General features: G+C 41.2%; 1 protein-coding gene and 1 pseudogene across 4 annotated transcripts in view; both read left to right on the top strand.

Moving 5' to 3' along the window:
* Window positions 1-24626, top strand: part of LIFR (LIF receptor subunit alpha) — a 77111-nt gene that overhangs the window by 36071 nt on the left and 16414 nt on the right. For 3 of the 4 annotated variants that reach the window (XM_045999286.1, XM_045999288.1, XM_045999287.1), the window contains exons 6-14: window positions 2981-3155; window positions 5242-5496; window positions 9907-10036; window positions 10476-10645; window positions 12515-12660; window positions 13872-14034; window positions 16608-16678; window positions 19219-19432; window positions 22270-22449. In XM_045999286.1, the coding sequence (XP_045855242.1) occupies window positions 2981-3155; window positions 5242-5496; window positions 9907-10036; window positions 10476-10645; window positions 12515-12660; window positions 13872-14034; window positions 16608-16678; window positions 19219-19432; window positions 22270-22449 (1504 nt within the window). The remainder of the gene's footprint in view (window positions 1-2980; window positions 3156-5241; window positions 5497-9906; window positions 10037-10475; window positions 10646-12514; window positions 12661-13871; window positions 14035-16607; window positions 16679-19218; window positions 19433-22269; window positions 22450-24626) is intronic. The other variant, XM_045999289.1, reaches the window with a different exon arrangement.
* Window positions 17505-17678, top strand: LOC123939380 (annotated as a pseudogene).

The following is a 24626-nucleotide window of genomic DNA, read 5'->3' on the forward strand; positions in this document are numbered from 1 at the left end:
CTGAGGTGTTCAGACACACTAGTATTTTATCAGCTGTGTGTTTGTGAATAGCTCTCTCGGAGACCTTCTGACTGACTGCTCGATCCTGCTTACACAGGGTTCCCATAGGTGTTTGTGTAGCAGGAGTGTGGTAGAAGGCTGAGGACCCTTGTGGCCAGAGCTTTCTCAGGAGCTGCAGCAGTGTCCACTCCGGCCAGCCAGCCCTGGGCTGGAGGGATTGATACCTGGGTACACCCACAAGTCATTTAGGACAGACCTCTGTGGGTTTTTTGGGCACATTTCTTAGGAAGTTGTGGTCCAAGGGGTCTCCATCATCATCTAGGGGATTCCTTTTACCTTTTCTTGTAACGGAGTCCCCCCCCCCCTTTTTTTAAGCCCACTGAGCCACCCAGGTTCCCCCTGTTATAGTGGATCCCCTTTTTAAAAAAATTTTTCCTCTTCCTCATTTTGGTGGAAGCATATATTCTAGTCGGTATTTGCTATTTATTGTCAATACTATCTGCTGCCTTTAATGGTAACTTGCAGATAACGCTGTTTTTTAAATCTTAAATTGGTTGCCAGCAAAATTTTTAAGACTGTCGATTCCAAATCTTGAGAAGATGCAGAACAATTGGAACTTTCATACATTTCTGCTGGGAGTGTAAAATGCTGCCTGATGAATTCGTTAAGACATGACATTTCTGGGGCGCCTGGGTGGCTCAGTGGGTTAAGCCGCTGCCTTCGGCTCAGGTCATGATCCCAGGGTCCTGCGATCGAGCCCCACATCGGGCTCTCTGCTCAGCGGGAAGCCTGTTTCCTCCTCTCTCTCTCTCTGCCTGCCTGTGATCTCTATCTGTCAAATAAATAAAATCTTAAAAAAAAAAAAAAGATATGACATTTCTGAAAGTGTCTGTTTTACACTCACTCATGATTTCTGCTTTAGCTGGGTATAGAATTGTAGGTCAGGGGATTTTCTCAAGATTTGGAAGACATTGTTCCATTTGTTTCTTCTTGTCGATCTGTCTTTCTTTCTTGTACTAGACAGTCATTGGGCCCCTTTTAGTCTGAAAACACATGTTTCTCAGCTTAGGGAATCTCCTTATTGTAGGTCTTACGGCTTTGATTCCTTCATAACTGTTTTCTCTCTTTTTTTTTTTCCTTAGTAACTTTTTCTTCAGAAATTGGACCTTCTACACTGGTCCTCTAATGTTCTTAATTGTTCCCACTTTCCGTCTGTAATTTTATTTTGCTCTGTTTTATTAACAGTTTTTCTTAAACATTATCTTGCATTCCTGCTATTGAATTTTTTGCATTCTTTATTAATAGATTTTTTTAATGTACGAGTGATCCCTTTTGTCTCTTCTTTTTGTTCATTTTATGGATGCAATATCTCATCTCTGAGGATATGTTATTTTTTTTTCTTTCTGTGTATTCAGTTTCTTCGATTCCTTTCCTACTTTGATCTTTGACTCTCATATTAGAACTTTTTCTCCAATTTGTGGTCATCCTGATTGCTGCTCATATTTAGGTGAGTGGCTCTTAATTTTTTTTTTTTTTTTTTTTTTAAATCTGATTGGAACTTTTGTGTCTTGTCCAGGGACTTTTGACTGGGGCTTCATCATAGGTGATTAAGATGGCCTATCAAGTTGGCAAAACATTAATATTATTATTCTAGATTTTTTTTTCCTTGACCTGTTCATATGCCCCAGAAAAGTTGATTTAGATCCCTGCCTGGTAAGTAGCAACTCTGCCATCTGTATCCTGGGGGCTGAGTAGGAGAAGGCAGGAACACAGCCTTCCTAATGCATAGGTTAGCAATTTCCTTGTTTTTGGCACAGTAGTCCCCATTCTCCACTCTTTCTGAGGTTCTTCATTCCAGAGGTGTTCTGTCGTACTTTTCCAGATCATAAATCTCCATTCTGCCAAGATGGAGAAGGGTGGTCTTTCAGTAGCACAGAATGTGGGAGGGATCTCTGGATGTCTAATGTCTCTTTGAAAAGCTTTCAGGCAGTCTTCTGTTCTGCACCTCACCCTCACTGTGCATTTCCAGGGGAGCCTGGTAGAGCCCCTTTCTGAGCCCTTTGGCATTTCCATGATAGAAATCAGGTTGTTTCTGAATTTTCCATTGGGGGCTTAAGATTCAGCTTTCTCAGGTCTTCAGAGTCCATTATGTTGTCCATCAGCTCTCCAGGATCCAGAATTTCATTGATGTTGTTTCTTCTTCTTTTTTTTTTTCTTTTTTTGCCTTTGTGCATCTATGCCTTTAAAAAAAAAAAATCTGCATACTTTTGTTTTAGAAAGATTTCGGAAGAGAGAAGGAAATACAGTTATTTAATCTGTTGTCTTTAGCTGGAACTCCCAAGGTTTCTTTTCGTAGAGTCCTTGATATTTGATTGAAATCCTTCCCATTTTTCACAGTTGAGATTACTATTTCATCCTATTATAAGCTGCATATTTAAAAATAAAGTTTTAAACAGTTAACACATATGAAACCTAATCTGAAACAGTTATTTTGTTGAAATGCTGCTCTTTTCTTTGACTTTAATTCTTGAGAGTACAAAGCCATTAATTGCTTTTTCTTGACGAAAAATGGAGATCAGTTTTGGCAATGGTTCATTTCTCCTGTGAACTGTACTGAATGTTCTGGAGTATTAACATCCTGTATATCAGGCAGCAGGGCCTCAAGCTGAGGAAGGTGCACAGGTCACAACGAACACTGGTGTTTGCAAATGTTGGGTCATTATGTCGTACACCTGAGGCTAATAGTACACTGTATGTTAACTGTATTGGAATTTTAAAAAAAGAAGTAAACAAATGAATCATGATTATTGTCTCCGTAACTCTCCTTTTATGCCTAATAGAAAACTGAGATGGTTGGACAAAAAGGCGACCCTTTTTAGCTTAGTGGTTGTATACTGTCTATAGTGTTCTTTAAATCTAAAGGGAAACAGAACATATCACTACCTAGAAATCTCACTTTGTGTTCATGTTCATTTTTTAGGTGACCCACAACACAACTGTGAATGGTAAAGATACAGTTCACCACTGGAGTTGGACCTCAGACATGCCCTTGGAGTGTACCACTCATTCTGTGGGAATTAGGTACTATGTTGACGATCTTCATTTCTCTGGTCGCAAAGAGTGGAGTGACTGGAGCCCACTGAAGAACGTTTCTTGTAAGCTTCTGTTTAAAAAGCTTTTTCATTTCAAATGAACAAGATCAGTCTTGCTTAAGGTTAAGGTTTTGGTTAAGCTTTCAATTCTCCAAATGCCATTTGGCTTCATGAGGGTAACCTGGGGATCACCCAGATCTCTGTCCCAGAACATTTTGATTCAAAAACTCTTGAGTTAGGATTCAGGAATCTGTATTTTTAAAGATCTTCCAAAGTGATTACATAACCATCCAGGTTTGAAAATCACTGTGGTAGGCGTTGAAGAACATTTAAAAATTTTATGTAGGTGTTACTGAGATCGTCTATATTAAAAAAAAAAAAAAAGTGGCTTCTAGTTTCTTGCCCACAGAACAGATCCTGTGAGCTGAAGAATTAATTGCTGAGAATATGGCGATCTGTAAGGATACCTGAAATCATCTGTACATTGAATGAAATTCACATGCAAGTAGAATGTTAGCAACATGAGAGAGGCCTGGAAAATAGTTGACAATGAAATGAAGTCCTTCGAAAGGCTGATTATCATTGTAGATTATCCACTCTAGTGACGACATGGAGAAATGGATCAGAGGAAGGCAGGACTAGAAGCACGTGGATAAGCAAGAAGGATCTTGTGGTTCAGCAAAAGACAGTGGAAGCATAAAGTAGGGCACTTGGGTCTGGAAATGAAAAGGTGGAAAAGATGTGAAAACACTGAAGGGACATAATTAAATTTAGTGACTGTGTCATTGGTAACCAAGAAAAAGAGTCAAAGATGACTATTAGTTTGGGCAGCTGAGTGGCTGGTGGTGGCTTTCACTGAGACAGGAAATACATGAATGACTCCGGTGGGAAACATAAATTCATTTTTGACATGTTGAGCTTGAGGTATTGTGAAGTATCTGGGTAGGGATGTCTCAGGCAGTGGGAAATATAAGTCTGCTATCCAAGGGATTACTGGGAGCCAGAGATACATAGCTGAGAGTCATCAACATAGATGTATGTGAAATTGTTTCAATCTAGAGGTTACCATACTCAGGGAAAGAGAAATGGGGACCAGGGACACATGTCTTAGAAGCTTGTACTGTCTAAGGGTAGGACGGAAGAAAAAAGAGGCAGCAAAGTGGAGGACAGTAGCCAGAGGGTTCAGAGTAGCCCAGGAGAGTAGGGCGCTGTAGAACCCAAGAGAAGAATGGAGTTTTGAGATGTTAGAACTTAGGCAACTTACCCGATGCGTCGATGTGGGAAGGAAGGGTGGCTGAGAAGTGGCCACTGGACTGAGCAAAAAGGTCAGCAAGCCACTTCAGTAGAATGGTTGGGCTAGAAGCCAGATTGTGGTAGATTAAATAGTAGTAGGTAGAAGGAAAACTAGAGAAAATGAAAAAGACCGGACATACAGGAAAATAAAAGCAGAGGTGTGGCTTTAACCTGCACAGAGTTGGGGTTAAAGAAAAAAGTGCTATTTAGGATGGGAATACTTAAATATATATTCTGGCTGATGGAATGTAAGAAGTTTGCCCTAAATACATAGAAGTCATTTCAGAGGAATGGAATTATTTATTTATTTATTTATTTATTTTATTTATTTATTTTTTTTTAAAGATTTTATTTATTTATTTGACACACAGAGAGAGATCACAAGTAGGCAGAGAGGCAGGCAGAGAGAGGAGGAAGCAGGCTTCCCGCTAAGCAGAGAGCCCGATGCGGGGCTCGATCCCAGGACCCTGAGATCATGACCTGAGCCGAAGGCAGCGGCTTAACCCACTGAGCCACCCAGGCGCCCCAGAGGAATGGAATTATTTAATGAGTGACTTTTTCTTGGCGTAGATTTTTCACATGTGGCTATAAGCCCATTTAGAGTGAACTATCAGACTTCTTAGATACTAACCTGTGACCTTGGGCATCGGCCTGCAGTCCCCTCCACTCCCCCCATCATCAGCCAGAAGTCAATAAAACATACATGGTTTCATTTTATTTATATGTGTCTTGCTCCTTTGAAAGCTCCTTTGGGCCACCATTACTATAAAACACTTTATAGTATATTTTATATACACTGGGCTATTTTATGGTAAAAGACTTATAAAATATTTATAATTCCTTTTGTTCTCTCTAGGGTCACCTGATTCCCAGACTAAGGTTTTTCCTCAAGACAAAGTGATACTTGTAGGCTCAGATATAATATTTTGTTGTGTGACTCAAGAAAAAGTGTTATCAGCACAGATTGGCCAAACAAATTGTCCCCTTATCCATCTTGATGGGGAAAATGTGGCGATCAAGATCCGTAATATTTCTGTTTCTGCTAATAGTGGAACAAATGTGGTCTTTACAACAGAAGATAACATATTTGGGACTGTTATTTTCGCGGGATGTAAGTATTTAATATTAAAGAATTCCTGTTGATCTGTTTTGCTCCTCTTTAAACCCTTAATGCTATTTCTGGGGACTGGGCAGTGTTTTGTTTTTTGTTTTTTTTTTTAAATATGAAGACACCAAAGTTTTTGCTTGTTTTAAGATGCAGTCTAAGCTCATTTTCTATATATTTGTATTTATGTAGCTTGTGTGATAAGCTTAGTTTTAAGTTCTTATTTAACAGTTTTGTTGAGCCAAATTTAGTTTTTATATATTTCTTAATCCTACATTGCTTAGGAATTATTTCATACATAGTTGACTCTTTAACAAAAAAAAAGTTCAAATTGCACGGGTCTGCTTATACATGTATTTTTTCTAAAGATTGATTGATTTATTTTAAGAGGTGTGCAAGAGGTGGGGGGAGGGGCAGAGGAGGAGACCCTTCAAGCAGACTTTTGGCATGGGGCTCGATCTCACGAGCGATGAGAACATACATCACACAGTTAACTGACTGAGCCACCCAGGCATCCCTACATGGATTTTTTTCAGTAACTACAGTACAGTACTTTAAATGCATTTTCTCTTAAAATTTTCTTAACGTTTTCTGCAGCTTACTTTATTGTAAATAATACATATACAAAATATGTGTTAATCAGTTGTCTATGTTGTAGGTCAGGCTTCTAGTCAGTAGTAAACTACGAGGAGTTAAGTTCTGGGGGAGTCAGAAGCTCTATGGGAATTTTTTTTTTTTTTAAGTTTGTTTTAGTAATCTCTACACCCAGCGTGGGGCTCAGACTCACAACCCAGAGATCTAGAGTTGCATGCTCTTTGGACAGGGCGAACCAGGTGCCCTGTATGTAGATTTTTGACTTGCATGGGAGGTCAGTGCCCCTGACCCCTGTGTTCAGGGGCCTACTCAAAGTCAATTTCCTACCACCTTTTAAAATTAAAACTTTAAAGCATCCCACCTAACTAATACAGAACCTTTTTAAAACTAAAACATGCCTTTTTAAAAATTCCCCAGGTATGGGCTCCTGGATGGCTCAGTGGGTTAAGCCGCTGCTTTCGGCTCAGGTCATGATCTCAGGGTCCTGGGATCGAGTCCCGCATTGGGCTCTCTGCTCAGCAAGGAGCCTGCTTCCCTCTCTCTCTGCCTACCTCTCTGCCTACTTGTGATCTCTCTCTGTCAAATAAATAAATAAAAATCTTTAAAAAAAGAAATTCCCCAGTTAATGCAACTGTAATAATTTTACACAAACTCCTTCAATACTGTAGTATATGTTTCTCTAACTTCTAAAATAATACATCTGAGAAGAAGAGGGTCCCTGGAGGCCAGGCATATTCTGTGTGTAACATATGCTTCAGAGTACAAGGGGTTCTTTATTTGTATGGTCGTTGCTGCAGTTCTAAAATTCCATGACATTTCCAGAAGTTGTTGTGAGAGACTGCCCTGTTTACATAAGCTTGTGTTGAATGTCCACAGAGATTTTTGTGTTTCGAGGGTTTCTGTCTCCTCTCCCATGGTAACTGTCATGTGGCACCCTGATGGCCTTGCCCGTTCCTCCCTGGAATTCGGAGTCAGGCTGAGTTTGGTCTAAAAGGGTCTCGTGATCAGACCTCGTGTGTGAAATGTAGTGTGAGTGGGTTTTGTGATTTTCTTTTGATCGTGTGGTGATTCTTATCTTTTTTGGATTTTCCGCCTCTCTTTTCCTTCCATTGAAACCTAGGGTGAATCCTGTTGCATGGCTGATACAGTCTCAAGGGCATAGCCAGGATAAGATGCACTTCTCAGTGTGATGGCTCTACCCTTACTAACTTTGTGTCTTCCCAGTAATGCATTTTGGAATTCAAGGGAGAGTGAGATTATGTTCAAATGTAAACTTCAGAAAATTTTTTTCCTGATGGAATTTTAGGAAAGGACTTGGCAGTGTTCCTTACAAATGACCACGGAGTATAAGTTAAGGACCAGTGGTATATGGAGGGATAACTGATACCAAGAAGTGAGATATCCACCTAAAGATACAAAAGACAAAAACTAAAACTCAGAAGATGAGACTATACACCAAGTTTTTGTTATTTCCAATAGTGTGCTACTCTTCTAACATAATAGTAGAACAGGCCTGTTTAATTCATAATTTAACCTTCATTTATAGCATTTGGGGATTGGAAAATTGAGTATTTGTTAACTCAAAAGCAGCAGTAGAATTTCCCTGCAGAGGGATTTCTTTAGGAACTTCCAGCAAGGGCAGTTCATGGTGTGAGTTAGGGATTAAGAGTCATTATTTTCTCCTTATGCACATCCTGTTAACCAACCATATATTGAAAAGACAAAATCAAAACCGGCCAGGATTTTGATTTGAGTTGCATTAGATTTATTACTTTAGGAGACCACTTAGGAGATTTTTCATTCTCTCTGTACTGAGTTATCCAAATCAGGAACATGTATGTCTTTTCATTTAGTTAGCTCTTCTTTGATGTATTTCAGTGATAGGTGGTCTTAGATATCTTTCAGTAAGTTTATCACTAAGAATTTGATGTTTAGTGCTAGTAAGAGTAGCTTTTTTCCTCTTCAGTTTATTACTGTGATTGCAAATTCATGTATTATCCAGCACACAGAATAGTTAGTTATCCAGTACTTGCCAGTGTTTATGCATGAACTGATTTAGTTACAGGCATAATCTTTTATAAATACTATGTGTTCAGTAATCGCTATTTTCATAGAGAGTGCCACTTCGGCATTATACCTAAGTATTAATCTTTCATCATACTCAAAAACTTCAAAATACTACACTGTGACACTGTGACATAGAATTAGAGCATGTAAATATTTTATGTCACCAGGCAAATGTCATACTTACTCATTTGGAAGTATTTTAATAAAAATGGCTTTTTTTAAAAATTGCATTTTCTATTCGCTGGTTAATACAGTTGATTATACCTAGTTTTTATTCAGCTTTAGCTGATTCCCTTGTAAGTTAATTTCTTTGAGAAGACAGTCATTACGTTACCTTTCAAATACAGCCTTCTCATATTTTTTTCTCCCTGCATCTTTGCCTCCACTTCTTTCTAACTGCTTCTTTTATTTGGGTTTCAACTATTTTGACTTAACACATCTGCCACATACTAAAATAATCAGGATTATACTAAAAAATCTAGTATGTCATTTTAATAAAATGAAAGTTTAGCCTTAGATTTAGAACAATTTTTTAAATAAGTATGTCAGTGTTATCTGATTATGCAGTTGTTAGACTTTAAATACTCATGACTTCTCTTAATATTACCTAAAATGTCATTGACGGACATTATTCTTCCTTGGGAAGCTATGTGAAATTTTCTGTGTCCTTTTAAGTCTCTGAAACAGTCTAAGAACAGTTTTTAAAGTTTAGTTTTTCTTCTGTTTTGGGGGGGTTTTTTTTGGTTTTTTGTTTTTAAAGATTTTATTTATTTGACAGAGATCACAAGGAGGCAGAGGCAGGCAGGGAGAGAGGGAAGCAGACTCCCCGAGGAGCAGAGAGCCTGACACGGTCCTGTCCCAGGACCCCAAGACAGTGACCTGAGCAGAAGGCAAATGCTTTGACTGAGCCACCCAGGCACCCCTTAAAGTTTAGTTTTTAAAAAACTGATTTACTTTACAGAATTTTTCAACAAGTAGATAATCGTTTTAAAAAAATCTTATTTAATGATAAGATAATTTAGATAAATATAACAGAGAACACTCATTTCTATGTATGTTTAATTAAACATGAAATCGGAAATAACAATTTCTAATAATTAGTGTCCAACTGCAGAATTTTCCATTATTACTTTAAAAGTCTAAGACAACACAGGAAAAACCCCAAAAGTTTTTCTTTTTTTTACTTTTGTCCCTGCAAAATCAGAGGGAATGTTCCGGTCAAGAACAAAAACTCAAGCTGTAGTCACTTTGAACATTAGGAAGATGCAGAATTTTACCAAGAGATGCTTTGCAAATAATAGTCATTGTAACTCATTTTAAGAACTCTGAAACTTGTAATATGGCTTGTGCTGACCTGTGATATGAATCGGTACTTCTTTTAAATCATGGTATATGTATGATAGATAATAATACTTTCACCCTGTAGATTTTTTTTTTGATTTGTTGGCTGCAGCTTCTTTTGAGAGATTTGGTGGGATTTGAAGGGGAGAATGTGTTCAGGTTGCTCTTGGGGCGTTTCCAAATGAGCTAGTTGTCGTTAAGCAGTATATTTTAGTCCATCATTTCTGACGTAATACGGACTCCAGAAAAACATACTACAGAAAGCATGGCAGTTCTGCATTGTTCAGAAGGTCAAATGCAAATACGTTATTTCATTTCTAAAGGAAATTGTACAAAATGTAATTAACATTTATGAAACATGTTTTCAGGGAAAATGTATGTAACCGCTAAGTAACTACATTTTTTCCCTATTAGATCCACCTGATACTCCTCAAAAACTGAATTGTGAGACCTCTGATTTAAAAGAGATTGTCTGTACTTGGAATCCAGGAAGACCAACCGCATTGGTGGGCCCACGCAATACAAGTTACACTTTATTTGAAAGGTAAAACTCACCAGGGAAAGATGTCAGACGGCAGGGAGTACCCTGGAGGGTATTAAATGACACAGGGAAATGCGGTATCTCATTTCTGTTATGAGTAAGATAAAACCTCAGTACGCTGTATAAAATTGGATATACCATTAATACTTCAAATGACATGCACACAGACTAGATTCATACGCCTTTTTTAAAAATCCTAGAAGAACCCTCAAATATGAACAGAGACTGTTCTAGATAGTAGGCTTCTGGCTGGTGATTTTCATCTATTTTCTGAATCAGACACATTTTCCTAACCAAGTATGTAGAGCATCTGGAATTAGAAATATAAACTTTTAAAAAAGATTGATTATTAGAAATTTACCCATTTATTTTTTCCTGAAGTATTTATCTCTCTTGCCATTTTGAAATGATTTTAATATTTCTTCTTATTCTCTTAATTCAGTTTTTCAGGGAAATATGTTAGATTTAGAAGAGTTGAAGCGCCAACAAACGAAAGCTATCAGTTATTCTTTCAAATGCGTCCAAATCAAGAAATATATAATTTTACTTTGAATGCTCGCAATCCTCTGGGTCGATCGGAAGCAACTCTTTTAGTTAACATAACTGAAAAAGGTGAGCTGCTGCATAAGCCAGTGTCTTAAAAACAATTTTAGAAGGGATAAAATGTTTTGAAATTAAAGTTCTTTTAGGGCTTACTTTTTATAATTTTCTTTAGAGGTATAAATAAGGTTTTATTTTAAAATCCTTAAAATGTATAATTTCAACTTTCACCATTTTGTTGATTTCAGATACAAATTTGAATTGGTCATTTACATAAAAACTCTAAGTGGCTTTAATAGTTTGATTCTTGAAAAATTTTGTGTCCAGTTCTTAAAAGATTTTTATTTTTTAAAATCTTTCAATTTTAAAAGAACTATAGACTCACGAGTGGTTGCAAAAATAATAAAGCCCTGTGACATCTCCCCCAGCTTTCCCCATTTGTGATGTCTTACTAACTGTAGTACAGTTTTCAAGTGAGCAGTCAACATGGGTACAGTACTGTAAACCAGACCGGGGAACTGGACTGCTGACCTTGCTCGGTTCTCACGAGGTTCTGTGTGCATTGAGAGGTGTGTGTGCGTGGACATGGTTCTGTGCAGTTGAATCTGTTTAGAGATTCATGGAACCACCAGCATAGTCAAGATACAGAGCTGTTCTGTCTCCACAGAGACACTCCCTCTTCCTGCCCCATTGGCAAACCTCGCCACATCTCCCTGCATCTTCCCGCTACCCATCCCCCCACACACACCATGCTCCTGCAGCCCTGTCCCCAGGCAACATCCCCTCTGTTCCTCATCTCTGTGTTTTGTCATTTTGAAATGTTGTATAAATGGAATCATCCAGTACCTAACCTTTGGAGATTGGCATTTTTTACTAAGGGTAATGTCCTTAAGCTCCATCCAAGGTGCTGTGTACATCAGTGAGTGAGTGGTTCCTTTTTATTGCTGATGATTCTGGGATTTTTACTAGCTCTATTAATACCTAGCTTAAAATAGAAATAAAATACGCTCCATCTTCTTAGCATTCATTCCTGTGGGCATCCCACTGCGTCGGTGCCATAGCGGGCTCTGTGGCCCACGGAGCGCTGGCATGGAGGCCTGGCCTCCCTCACAGACTCACAGTCAGTGGAGAAGGGCTCTAACCAGATACATTATGATAGAGACTGGCAAGTGCCCAGTAGCTGAGCTTGTTGCCCTATTCGTAAATGAAAGTAACTTCTATCACTTATTCCTTCTCCTCACTTTTGTTCTTTCCTGGTTTTCCCCAAGCTCCGAAGAGCTACATTTGGTACAGTTGAGGGCTAGTGTTCATGTGTATTTGCCCCCCGCCTTTCCGCCTTACTGTCACAGGACTCCTTGCCGCTCACGTTGGCCTCTGTGCCATCACCAGCATCGTGTGCGGTTTGTCTCGCTGTTGTCCCGTTGTTCTTGCCAAGACCTCAAGCGGAAGTGCTCTTTCTTCCGCATCTGTTTTTTCCAACTTTAGTCAGTTTCTTCCTTCAGAGCTCACCTTAAGTCCCATCTTCTCCCTCAGACTTTCCCGCCCACACTTGCATCTCAGTGCCTGTGGCCACTGGTAGGCGTACCACGCGTTTCCAACTTAGTGTATATATTCTTGTTCATTGTCTCTCTCTCTCTCGGTCACTCTCCAAATGAATTCGGCATTCCTTAAAGGCAGAGATTATGAGCTTACTACCTTTTAGTATTCCTGATGCCAGTCTAGGAACCCTGAGTGTGACTGGTCCAGAAACACGGTTGGCACGATACCAGCAGTAAAAGTGCGGTTTGTATACCACGGGTTGAGTGGAATATTGTTGTTCGGTACCAATGACACCTCTCTTGTTTCTCAGTGGTTTTTTGTTTTGTTTTGTTCTGTTTTTGATTGTCATTTGTCCTATTAGAAAGTAGCTTTTTAAGTAATCTTTACAAATTATACTTACAGTCTGTCCTCGTATTCCTACTTCAGTCAAAGTGAAGGATATTAATTCAACAGCTGTTATACTTTCCTGGCATTTACCAGGCAACTTTGCAAAGATTAAACTTTTATGTCAAATTGAAATCAACAAAACTAACGCAGTCCGAGAATTGGTGAGTAAGATTTTTCTATAAACTTCCTTTGATGTTACTTTGGCTAAAATAGTTTTCAGAATGAATTAAGGAAATTGATATGCAGAAGCTCTCACATGAATTATTATAGAGGTTTAGTAAGAAGTAAGATACTGTATATGTCAGTGTAATGACAGCATTATATGTAGCGCTTGAAACAGTTGTAATACTGGGTGTCATAGAACATGAGTTTGACTTTGACTCCCCAGAATATTTCCAGGTCTAGTATAGTCCCTGGCACATGGCTGGGGCTCAGCAGATTTGTAAATGAATGGATAGTTGTTGCTATAACCTTTCACATCAGTTAATGGGCTGATCAGCACCAGAGAGGAGATGTGATTTTTGAAACTGCCAAGTGCAGCAGTACGAACAGGTTCTAAGTCAGAAGGTGGGCGTTACAAGTCAGAACATGACTTTTTAATACATTGCAGATACGTAGCTTGACTTTGGTACTGCACCATCCTGTAATTTGTGCTAAGTCCAAAACGAAAGATACTGAATGAAAATACTCATTTGGAAATTTACTGATGATTGCTAGAAAACCAATCAAATGCAGAATATAACCCAAAAAACTGCTTTGAATTTGTAATTGGGAGCTCCGAGGATTTCCTGAGACATGCGGATCCTCGGGTTTGTTTAAATTGTTTTACTTTAATTTTATATAATTTAAATAAGAGTATGTTGAAGAATATATTCTACATGCTTAGCACCATACTAGAGGTTCTGAGTACCCTATTAAAAAATGCATAAAATGATGCCTGCCTCAGAGAAGCTTCCGAATACGGCTAATACATTTAATCCTCAAGGTTGTGTTAGATTACTCAAGTGTACTAAGGCCTGTTGTATTACCATTAGCCATTGACCAGTGAGCAAGAGTATATCATCCTCTCTGCATAATTTATCTTATCATTATTACTTAGATCCATATTTGAATTAAAATGACACATAAATATTGTTTATTGTTACTACATAGCATAATTTCATGGGTTTTGTATTTATGTAAAAATTAAAATATTTTGGTGGATGAACCAAAATTTAGTTTTATAAAGGTAAACTCCTGTGGACATTTAGTCTATTTATGATACAAATTTGGGTGGGCTTTCTTATTAAAATGTGTATGTGTGTGTATATATATGAGAATTCTTACATGATGTTATATGTACATACATATACTTACTGATTTGCTTTAATAGCGGAATGTCACAATCAAAGGAGTAGAAAATTCAAGTTATCTTGTAGCTGTGGACAAGTTAAATCCATATACCATATATACTTTCCGGATTCGCTGTTCTGCTGAAACTTTCTGGAAATGGAGCAAATGGAGCAATGAAAAAAAATACTTAACCACAGAAGCCAGTAAGTTCACTAAGTGATTTATAGCCGATTATTACTGTGGGTCTTGAATTTTACAACTGAATTTTTAAAGAAAATGTCACCAAAGTGAGTAAAAGGATAATGATTGAATTGCATAGTTGGATAATAATATCTGCTAGTAAAATATCATCCAGACATCTTAAGTGGTGGCTCTAAGGTTTGTGATAATACGGACAGCTGCTTGGCTGTGCTGTGTGGAAAGACTAGGCCTGTCTGCAGGATGTTTGCAGCTGTCCTAAGATGATGTAGAGGAAACAGACTTGAGACTGTGGTAAGATTATTGGTGATTTTTCTGACACTCTGTCCTCCTTCCCTATAATTTTAATAATCAATGTAGATATCAACAAAGAGAATTTGTTGGAATTTTTATTTGTGACCTTGGCCTGAGAAATGGATGGGGCCAGAGGTCTTGAACTTCATTTTCTGTAGTACACAGAGGCCAAAGTAAGTACAAAATTAGGTAACTGGTTTTCTGAGTATGGTAATTTCCAAAGATGAAACGAGATTCTATCCTTGAATAGTCAGATGTCAGCTTTAAAAGTCAAAAACAAAAAACTTACAAATAGGTACAATTTTTTAGGAGTCATTCAACAAAAGATAGCAAATGCTTTGTTTGCACTAGATAATATAGGGAATATAAAACTTCTTCCAGGGGCACTTGGGTGGCTTAGTTGGTTAAGCATCTGACTCTTGATTTCAGCTCAGGTCATCATCTCAGGGTCCTGGGATCAAGCCCCACATCAGGCTCTACATTCAGCGGGGAGTCTGCTTGAGGATTTTCTCTCTCCTCCTCTTGCCCCTCCCCCAGCTTATGTGTGTGTTTCTCTCTCTCTCTCTCTCTCTCTCTCTCTCTCTCTCAGATAAATGAATCTTTTAAAAAAAACTTCTTCCAAAAAATTAATGAACAGTAAGACAAAAAATGATAGATGTTAATCCAGAGTTTTGCCTCTCCACATGAAGGAAGGTTAGAGAGATGAGAGAAGCTTTGTGATAAATGTAAAAAAAACTATCTGGACGCTGTGTATGGGGCCAGAAAGGGGTGTGTATTTAGTTACCCATTGCTGCCTGACAAATTAACCCTAAAATTCAGTGACTTAAAACAGTAAACATACATTATCTCACAATGAGTATATATAGGTCAGAAATTGAGAAGCAGCTTAGCTGAGTAGCTCTGGCTTACAGTCTCTCGTGAAGCCGCAGCGTGGATATAGATGGGGGCTGCAGGCTTGCCCCGGCTAGAGAGTCAGCTTTCAGGATGGCTCACGCCAAGGCTGTTGCTCACCATGTAGGTCTCCCTGGTGCTGCCGAGTATCCTCATAACATGGCAGCTAGCTGCTCCTAGACTTAGTGAGTAGAGGGAGAACATGGCAGCCTCCACAATGCCTCTTATGACCTGGCCTTAGAAGGGAGCTACCCTCATATCTGTCATACTCTGTTGGTCACACAGGCCAGTGCTGTGACGTTGTGGGAGGGGCCACACCCAGGCAGGCATACCAGGAGGTGTGACCAGTATCATTGGTCATTTGGAAACTGGCTGCTACAGGATCTTCTGCGTTCAGTTGATGAACTGTTGCTGCCACGAGAAAACATTTTATGTATACCTCACTGAGATGATAGCACGAATTCACTAAACAGATACTTACTGAGGGGTGCCTGGGTGGCTCAGTTGGTCGACGGGCTGACTGTTGGTTTTAGCTCAGGTCATGATCTCATGGGTCATGGGTTGAGCCTCATGTTGGGCTCTGCACTCAACAGGGAGTCTGCTTCAAGATTCTCTCTCTCCCCTACCCTATTCACATGTATGCTCGCTTGCTCGCTCTCAAATAAATAAATCTTAACAAAACAAAACAAAACAAAAAAAACACTGAGCACCCACAGTGTGTCAGGAGCTGTTGTAGTCACCAGGGATATAGCGCTGAATAAAACAGTCTCTGCCCATGGAGTTTATTAGGATAGAGGAATAGAAATCAATTTTTTAAAAATAGTATGTTGGGTAGTACCACAGAGAAAAATAAAGCCTCGAAAGGGGACTAAGGAAAGAAGGTGACAGGGGAGGAGGGCTTGCAACTTTTTAAATAGGGTAGCTAGAAAAGACTTCAACGAGGAGAGTAACACCGGAGCTGAGATGCGGAGGAGGTGAGGTGATCAGGGGAGGAGAGTTTCTGTGCGCGGGGAGAGGGGTCACAGAAAGCTCTGGAAGCCTGAGACAGGTGTCCTCAGCACATTTGAGGAGCACCAAGAAGCCTGTGCTCGGGAAGAGTCCTCACCACTTGAGTGAGGGGAGGTAGAAGGATGTGAGACGGAGTCGCATCCCTCAGGGCCTGAGGGATGATTTCAGTCCTTTGTAAGGGGCCTCCTGTTTTGCAGGCCTTGAGCACTCCGCTTTTCCCTTGTTTCATGTCTTCAGGGAAGCCCCTGGGCCGCTTCACATTTTTATGGAGAATTCCAAAAACCTAGGAAAAAAAAACCTCAAGTGCTGCTGTCTCAATTCCTGCCATTACCAACTGGCATGTAGTACACGTCTTCCGCTGCTAACTTTTAAATCTCTTTTCTAGTTCCTTCAAAGGGACCAGATACATGGAGAGAGTGGAGTTCCGATGGAAAAAATTTAATAATCTACTGGAAGGTAAATACCTGATTTTCCCCTGAATATTTAAATAATGATACGGTGTTGAGCTACTTAGCTTATGTGTGGTACTTGAGTGATCGAGGAACCCGAGTTTCCAAGACTGGCTGTACGCAGTCCTGCTGTGAATCTGTCTCTTACCAGCCCCCACAGTGCTCATCACCCCGCATGCACCATGGTCAGTTTGGTGGGGATCTTCTCTGATAGATCGCATGTTCTTTAGTTTGATTTCATGAGGCCTGCAAAGAAAATTCCCTCTTTCTCACCTGACTCAGAAACACAGCCAGAAGCACAAGTTAGAATCTCAGTTCTGTTGATGGACATTTTTTTCTTCACTGAATAGGAAACTTTTTACATACCTCATATGTAATTTGTTTTCCCTTAATTGTATTACTGTATGCCACTTAAAAAGGCTTTCATGGTTTTGTAAAATTTTTAGATAAACTATAAATTGCATTATTTTCACTGGTGTTCCTCTACTAGGGCAGACATTTTTGGTTGCATTATATTCTTTATCTGATTTGCAGACGTCAGAAACAAACGGTTGTTTTCGAATCACATGTTACAAGAGCAGTCCAAATTGGATTCCTTTCAATAGTGAATTTTGTTATTGAATGTAAAACATTATTTTTATGAAAATTTGAGGTCATCCCAGCTTTGAGGAAAGTTAAGCGTGTATGCAGATTCACTGTAAGTCCTGTTGCTTTGTGATTGTCTGCGTATGACTGCGTACCCCTCTGACCCTTGATTAGAAAATCCACTGCTACTCACAGTTGTCTGTCAGATTTCATGACGACGTAGTTGCAGTTCCACACCACCTCAGTGTATCACTTCTCAGCCTTTCGGCTAAGATCAAGTGTAGGGTCTGTTCTTCATGGTGTAATAGCTGAAGACGATATATCACATGGGTCTTTGGAATTAGGAGTTGGAACAGGAGCCTACTGTACCCACTCCACTCATTGGTCTGGTGTTGCAGGACCATTACTTCAGTGTAGAGAAAGTTTGGGACATGCTTCAAACTAGATGAATGCCTAACCAACGGTTAAAAATACTGAAGCGATTGTAACTTCAGAGACTAGATTCATGGTTCTGCCATTTGCCAAGGAGGAGTGGATTTGGGTGGAAAATTAAGTTCGTTGGGGTTGACTTTTTTAAAACACATTCTAAAAATAGGTGCCACTGGGGTATCAGAGTAGAGTCTAATAAGTAGTGGTTTAATGTGAGGCGCTGGAGTTCAGGAGGGTAGTAAGAGCTAAAGACATAGCTTTGAGTAGCATGTAAGTAGGTCACTCAGGGAGACCATGCGGGGTGGAAAGAGGCCAGGGAAGCACCCATAGGTGATAGCGTATAAGGAGCGGCAGAGGAGGAGGAGCCCGAAGAGGGGAGTGGGAAGGTTAAAGGACAGGAAGACCAGCAGAAACCCAGGGTGAGGTTCTGTGAAGGAGCCAGCAGTCAGTAGCATCAAAGGAACCCCATGAGCCTTAGACTGTAATGGGCCCAATAGAACAGGCCATCAGAGAGTCCCTGTTTGGAACAGTGTTTTCAGTGGAGTATTAATATCGAGGTCAGTCTGGATCAGACTGTGCGTTACCATATAAATTGGAGAAATAGTCTGGAAAAGCAGTTCAGTAAGTCTACTTTGGAAGTCCACATTATAGAATTAATCCTAAATATGAAGGAAAAAAAGGGGTATGAAAAGGTACACGGAAGTATAATTTTAGTAATAATAAGTTGGAAACCATTTAAATTTCATTTATTTAAGGAATATTCAAATAGCTGGTAAAAAATACTACATAAAATATAAAGCCATTCAAGTGTATATATTATAGACAGCTATATTATAGAAAGGTGAAAAAAAGAGAAAATTGTGATGAAAACAATTTTAATTAAAAAATCTACATCGTAGAAAAACAACTTGAAGAAAATATAAAAATGTAAGAGCGTTTAAGAGATGGGAATATGGGAACATTTTACAGGTTTGTTTGTTTTTTTTTAACTTTTATATCATTTCCAAATTTTCTGGTAATGGGCATGTACTATTTTGAGAAAATAATTTTTTAAAAACTATGGTACTTTTTTTTTTAAGTTTTATTTATTTAAGTATTCTCTACCAGTGTGGGGCTCAAACTCATGACCCTGAGATCAAGAGTCACGTGCCCCATTAGCTGATCCCGCCAGGCGCCCCAGTGCCGTAATTTCTTATGTTTCGTTTGGTAGAGCAGTCATTCTTGTTACTTTTGTGTTCGCTTCTGAAAAATGTGAGGCTAAAAACTGTTTTGTATTAACTTAATTTTTAAATTGCTATGCGATCTTAAACTGCTTACACTAAGTATATTTTTTTCTTCAGCATCACTGCCCTGATCTGGTCTGGCCGTGGTGCCTTCTAAATCTGCGTTTGACACCATTCACAGCTTCCTCGATTCTGATGTTGCCTTGTCATGATTGACATGTCTGGTGTCTGGTTTACACCTGACGGTCTTGCCTCACCACATGGCGGGTGTTGCAGGTTTCTTGACAATTTATTTTTCTGTTTCTCTCAGCCTTTACCCATTAATGAAGCAAATGGGAAAATACTTTCCTATAATGTATCCTGTTGGCTTGATGAGGAGACACAGTCCCTTTCTGAGATCCCTGATCCTCAACACAAGGCAGAACTACAACTTGATAAAAACGACTACATCATCAGTGTGGTGGCAAAAAATTCTGTTGGCTCATCGCCGCCTTCTAAAATAGCTAGCATGGAAATTCCAAACGGTGAGTACCTAAGATAATGCAGAATATAAGAACCGGAAATTACAGCGAAACATTTTAAAGGGTGTTTGCCAGCTTTTACAAGGTCAGCTCTCTTATCATATCCCCTGCTGCTGCTGATCTGTAAGGAGGAATTAGCCCATTAACATGCAGAATTCTTGGAGAGACAGCAGCTGTTAGTCACCCGTGGTGACTCCAGACCTCTGCACCGGATAAAATAATAAGTGTTACCCAGTCACTTTAGGGCATAACGTCAGAGAGTTATGGTGGTGGACTTTACTCTTAGTAAGAAATGTTTCAGCCGTTTATTTTCTTCTTAGGGGCGCTTAGGTGGTGCAGTCGTTGAGCGTCTGCCTTGGGCTCAGGTCATGATTCCAGGGTCTTGGGATTGAGTCCCACATCAGGCTCCCTGCTCAGCAGGAAGCCTGCTGCTGCTTCTCTCACTCCCCCTGCTCGTGTTCGCTCTCTTGCCGTCACAAGATCAAATAAAATCTTAAAAAAAAAAAAAAATAGAAATTCTTCTTAAAGTCTAAATTTGATCTTCAGTATAAACTTTAAAAAGTCACTCTAGCACAATTTTAAAATTAACTGAGTGCCTTTCTTTAAATGTTACCGATTACCAGTAACCCCTAATACTTAACCCATAGCCACTTCTGCCTCTTTTCTCAGTTCATTCCTCTTCAGGACATTCCCTGCTCCCATCCCCCTTTGCTTTCCTGCCTCAATATGGGGGCGCTGGTCTGTGACCAGCCACTCCTGAAGGAAGTGGTTGGTCCAATTAGGTTCCTCCAAGTATCTTTGCAACTCTTGACCAAGGCAGTTTCTTACTCCTTGCACTTAGCTGCTGCTTGGCTTTGTTCAGTCCACCGTAGGGGAGGAAGGACGGCAGGGGGGCTGGGGAGGGGGGGGAAGCACCGTACCTTTCAGGCACAGGGAACACAGAGCCCAGATGGCAGCACACACCAGAGGGGAGAGGTCCTCAGGCAGTGGTGTGACAGCAGAAAGAAAAAAAAAAAAGAGAAGAGAGGTGTGACCATCCTTAAGAAGATAGGCTTCTGGTTTAGATTCTACGTTTCATTGCTTTACAATGATAGACAATAGCTGTGTTGTCTTTTAATTCATGAATTGTATTCCTGCCTTTTCCATGTGTCCTTCAGAAGGTAGTAACTTACGAACTAACAATGGTCTAGCATCAGCTCCTAGACAGTTACGGAAGCCTCAGAAGAAATCACCCTTCCTTGAGGATTTCCTGAGTCGGAGGCCCTGTGGCCCCGGAGCAGGTTCATAGTGTGGGGGTTTAATCACATTGAGCCCAAACACTCCTGTGTCCAGGGTCTTCTGAATTCTAAGCCAGATTGTTGTCTTGTGTCAGGTAGGAGTTGCTTTATGAATACCATTTTTTTCCCAAAAACCCTTTCTGTGGCTTTTTACGGAACTCTTGAATAAAAATCAGTTACAGGGGCGCCTGGGTGGCTCAGTGGATTAAGCCGCTGCCTTCGGCTCAGGTCATGATCTCAGGGTCCTGGGATCGAGCCCCGCATCAGGCTCTCTGCTCCGTGGGGACCCTGCTTCCTCCTCTCTCTCTCTGCCTGCCTCTCTGCCTACTTGTGATCTCTCTGTGTCAAATAAATAAATAAAATCTTTAAAAAAAAAAAAAATCAGTTACAGAATTTTCTGCTATTGGGGCCCCTGGGTGGCTCAGTGGGTTAAAGCCTCTGCCTTCGGCTCAGGTCATGAACCCAGGGTCCTGGGATCAAGCCCTGTCATCGGGCTCTCTGCTCAGCAGGGAGCCTGCTTCCTCCTCTCTGCCTGCCTCTCTGCCTACTTGTGATCTCTGTCAAATAAATAAAATCTTAAAAAAAAAAAGAATTTTCTGCTATTAACTGTGGAAAATTCCCTCTCCCTTTGGGCCTAACCTACCCAGTCCTCACCCCCAGTCTAGCCACCCCCTCCATTATCTGCCTCTGCACCTCAGCCCTCTGTCCCGTGTGTGTGGTTCCCTCCCTGTGCGCAAGCTGGCCATTCCGTCCCACAGCCTTTGATCCCGCGGCTGTCAGCGGATTCCCCATTCCTCAGCCCGTCTCCACAAGCCCCTTCAGCCCAGCCAGAGGCTTGAGAGGAAGGGAAGGGTTGATCCGCTTGTTCACCACACATTCTCATGCTCCTCTTATATAGGTCTGGCCCCGGGGCTGGGGTCGCAGGCACAGGCACCCCCGTCTGCTCACAGAGCTCTCATCTGTAGCAGGCGAGGAGGGGAGTGTGCTCTACTCCCCTCCCACACTGCTACCTCCCCCCATTGCCTGCAAGCCTCAGCCCCATCCCCCCACCCCTCTGCCCTGGCTGGCCTTCACACCCTGGCCTGCTGCGCCCTCACCTGTCCTAGGTGCACTTTCATGACCTTTCCAGCTTCGGAATCTATCTGTGCACAGGCAATTAGCTTTTTACAACAAAAGTAGCGGAGTAAGTCTTCTAAACTTTGCTATAGGTTTAGGTAGTTTGAGCACTCTTCAAAATTTCTGTCCAGTGAAGTGGTTTCTCTAACTCTTGCCCATTTTCATGAGATTTACCTTATATTACTGTTTTTTTTTATTTTTTTAAATTTTTTTTTAAAGATTTTATTTATTTATTTGACAGACAGAGATCACAAGTAGGCAGAGAGGCAGGCAGAGAGAGAGAAGGAAGCAGGCTCCCTGCGGAGCAGAGAGCCCAATGCGGGACTCGATCCCAGGACCCTGGGATCATGACCTGAGCCAAAGGCAGCGACTTAACCCACTGAGCCACCCAGGCACCCTATATTACTGTTTTTAATACAAGTAACATGTACTTCTTTCTTGTTGAAGATGATCTCAAAGTAGAACAGGCCGTCGGAATGGGAAATGGAATTCTCCTCACTTGGAATTACGATCCCAATATGACTTGTGACTATGTTATTAAATGGTGTAACTCATCTCGGTCTGAACCCTGCCTTATGGACTGGAAAAAAGTCCCTTCAAACAGCACTGAAACTGTAATAGAATCTGGTAAGATGAACTCCTCTCCGTGAAAGTTGTTAAAAAGTATTTCTAAAAGAGCAGTACGTGGGGTGACTGCGTGTGTTGAGTGGTCGTTTATGCCTGACCACGGGAGTGGGTGTGAATTGGTTTGACCTTTCTGGAAAGTGCTGTGTAGCAGTATGCATGGGAAAGGGTCCCTATCTTTTAATCTAGTAATTATTTGTCTAGGCGTTAGTTCTAAGAAATAATGAGAGAGCAACACAGGATCGCATCTAGGAAGGTTCACTGTAGTGTTACCTGTAATCACAAAACTTGAAAACCCCGAAAGAACGAGTCAGTTACAGTGTATCTGTAAAGTGGAACGTTAAGTAGCATCACCAATGGTGTCAAAGCCATAACAGCATGGAGGAGGAATGCTCCTGGGGAAAGAAGACCATGGAGCCCTAAACAGTGGGTCTCACCCCTTGTCGTTTGCCTTCGTGTGCCCAAGCACAGGTTATTAGACAGAGCCGAGAACAGAGGCCACTGATGGAGGACAGGGGTCATCCATATGGCAGGGGGCAGGCTGTGTGGGGGGTGGGGAGGGGACGGTTCCTGGTGCTTCACTGTTGACAAGCCGGGAGTCCTGTAAGGCAAGCTGCTTTTGATAGCACCAGCCTACAGTTCAGCCATGAGAACAACGTGCAGGGAAGCGAGCCTTGCCCTTGGATGTTACGGCCCTCTGTCCACCACCGTTGTTCCTTCTGAGTAGCTGTGAGTGTTTCGTGCCCCTGGCCTTGGGGAATTCTGGATCCTGCAGCCCCAGTGGTGATGCTCCTCGAGGTCATTCCCCTGTCCTGCTTCTTCCTCACATCGAGGTGAGCCCAGGAGAGCAAGCAGCTGCTGATCCTCTTTCCCAGGAGTCGGTGCTGCCCGCTTGCTTTTTCACCATCAGCGGGTGAAGATGAGTCCCGTCTGCTAGATTACTCCAAGTTGGTTAAGAGTATTTGCCAGTTCTACTTGAAATACTTGATGGTTCCCTTTATCCTTCCTTAGAGCCTGCCTCCCTTCTCAGAGAGCCTCGCGCTCCCCACCCTCCTCTCCTGCACCTGCCCCTGCACCCCGCCCCCCACCTGGGGCTGCCTAAGCCTTACACCAGCCTAATGTACACCGTAGATTCTCGTCCCTCTTCCACCTTCCTCACCCGGGCTTTGAGAATAACTAGGGTGGACTGGGGCAGCCTCGGTGGTGTGGAGTGGGTCGTCTTAGAGCATCTGGAGACAGAAGTTTAAGCTGAGACCTGTAGGGTGAGAGGGAGATGCTCCTGATTACAGCAGGTGAGCAAAGGCCCCACAGTGGTTGAGAAAGGCTCAGAGAAGTCAGGTGACCGCCCAAATTCACAGAACCGGCTTGTGGCAGCACAAATTAGAAGCAGAACGTTCAGTGCCTCCGGAGGCCAGGAATTCTCTCTCTCATTTACTGCTGCTGGAACAGCATGTGGCCACAGGAGGCCACAGAGGCACTTTTTGTCCTTTTCTCAACCTAATATCTCTTCATTCAACTCTCCTATTTTATAACCTCAAAACATAGAACTAAAGCCATAATCCCCACTCGGGCTCTTTTTCTTTTTAAGGTAGCAGAACCCTACAGAATATTGACATACTAATTATGGTAACACTAGGTACCTACAGTTTACTAACTTACATGAAGATTAAAATAACCTCAGGCATGCCTGACACTGAAGAAGGAAGTTAAAAAAAACGATCTTAGAGGCTGACCATCTCACTTTGGAACTCACAGAAGCACTGGTGTACCGTGGGCGCATAGTTCGAGAACTGGTGTTCCGACCACATCAGAAGAGTTACTCTCCATGAATTCAGTGCAACCCCACATGCTGCGGTTTCCCCCCAAGCAGTATCTTCTTCCTAGACCACCACTGCTGAGCTCCTAATTACCTTTTAAGACCCTCTTTCAGATGTCACCTCTTGGTGGCTTTTCGTGGTACTCTTAGACTCATTTGGTTGCATGGTAAAAGGTGCCCCAGCTTGTGATAGGTCCCTGTAGTCTAGCACGTGGTGTCTTGGTTACCCCCGTTCACCTGTCCCCACCATTCTGCCACCTTTCTAGGCCATGGGCCACACTGTGTCTGCCTCTTGTTCCCAACATTTCACATACTGCATTGTGTCAAGGAGGTATTTTAAAAGGGGCTTTTTGAAGTTACGATG

The sequence above is a fragment of the Meles meles genome, chromosome 3 (assembly GCF_922984935.1).
Source record: "Meles meles chromosome 3, mMelMel3.1 paternal haplotype, whole genome shotgun sequence".
Lineage (NCBI taxonomy): Eukaryota > Metazoa > Chordata > Mammalia > Carnivora > Mustelidae > Meles > Meles meles.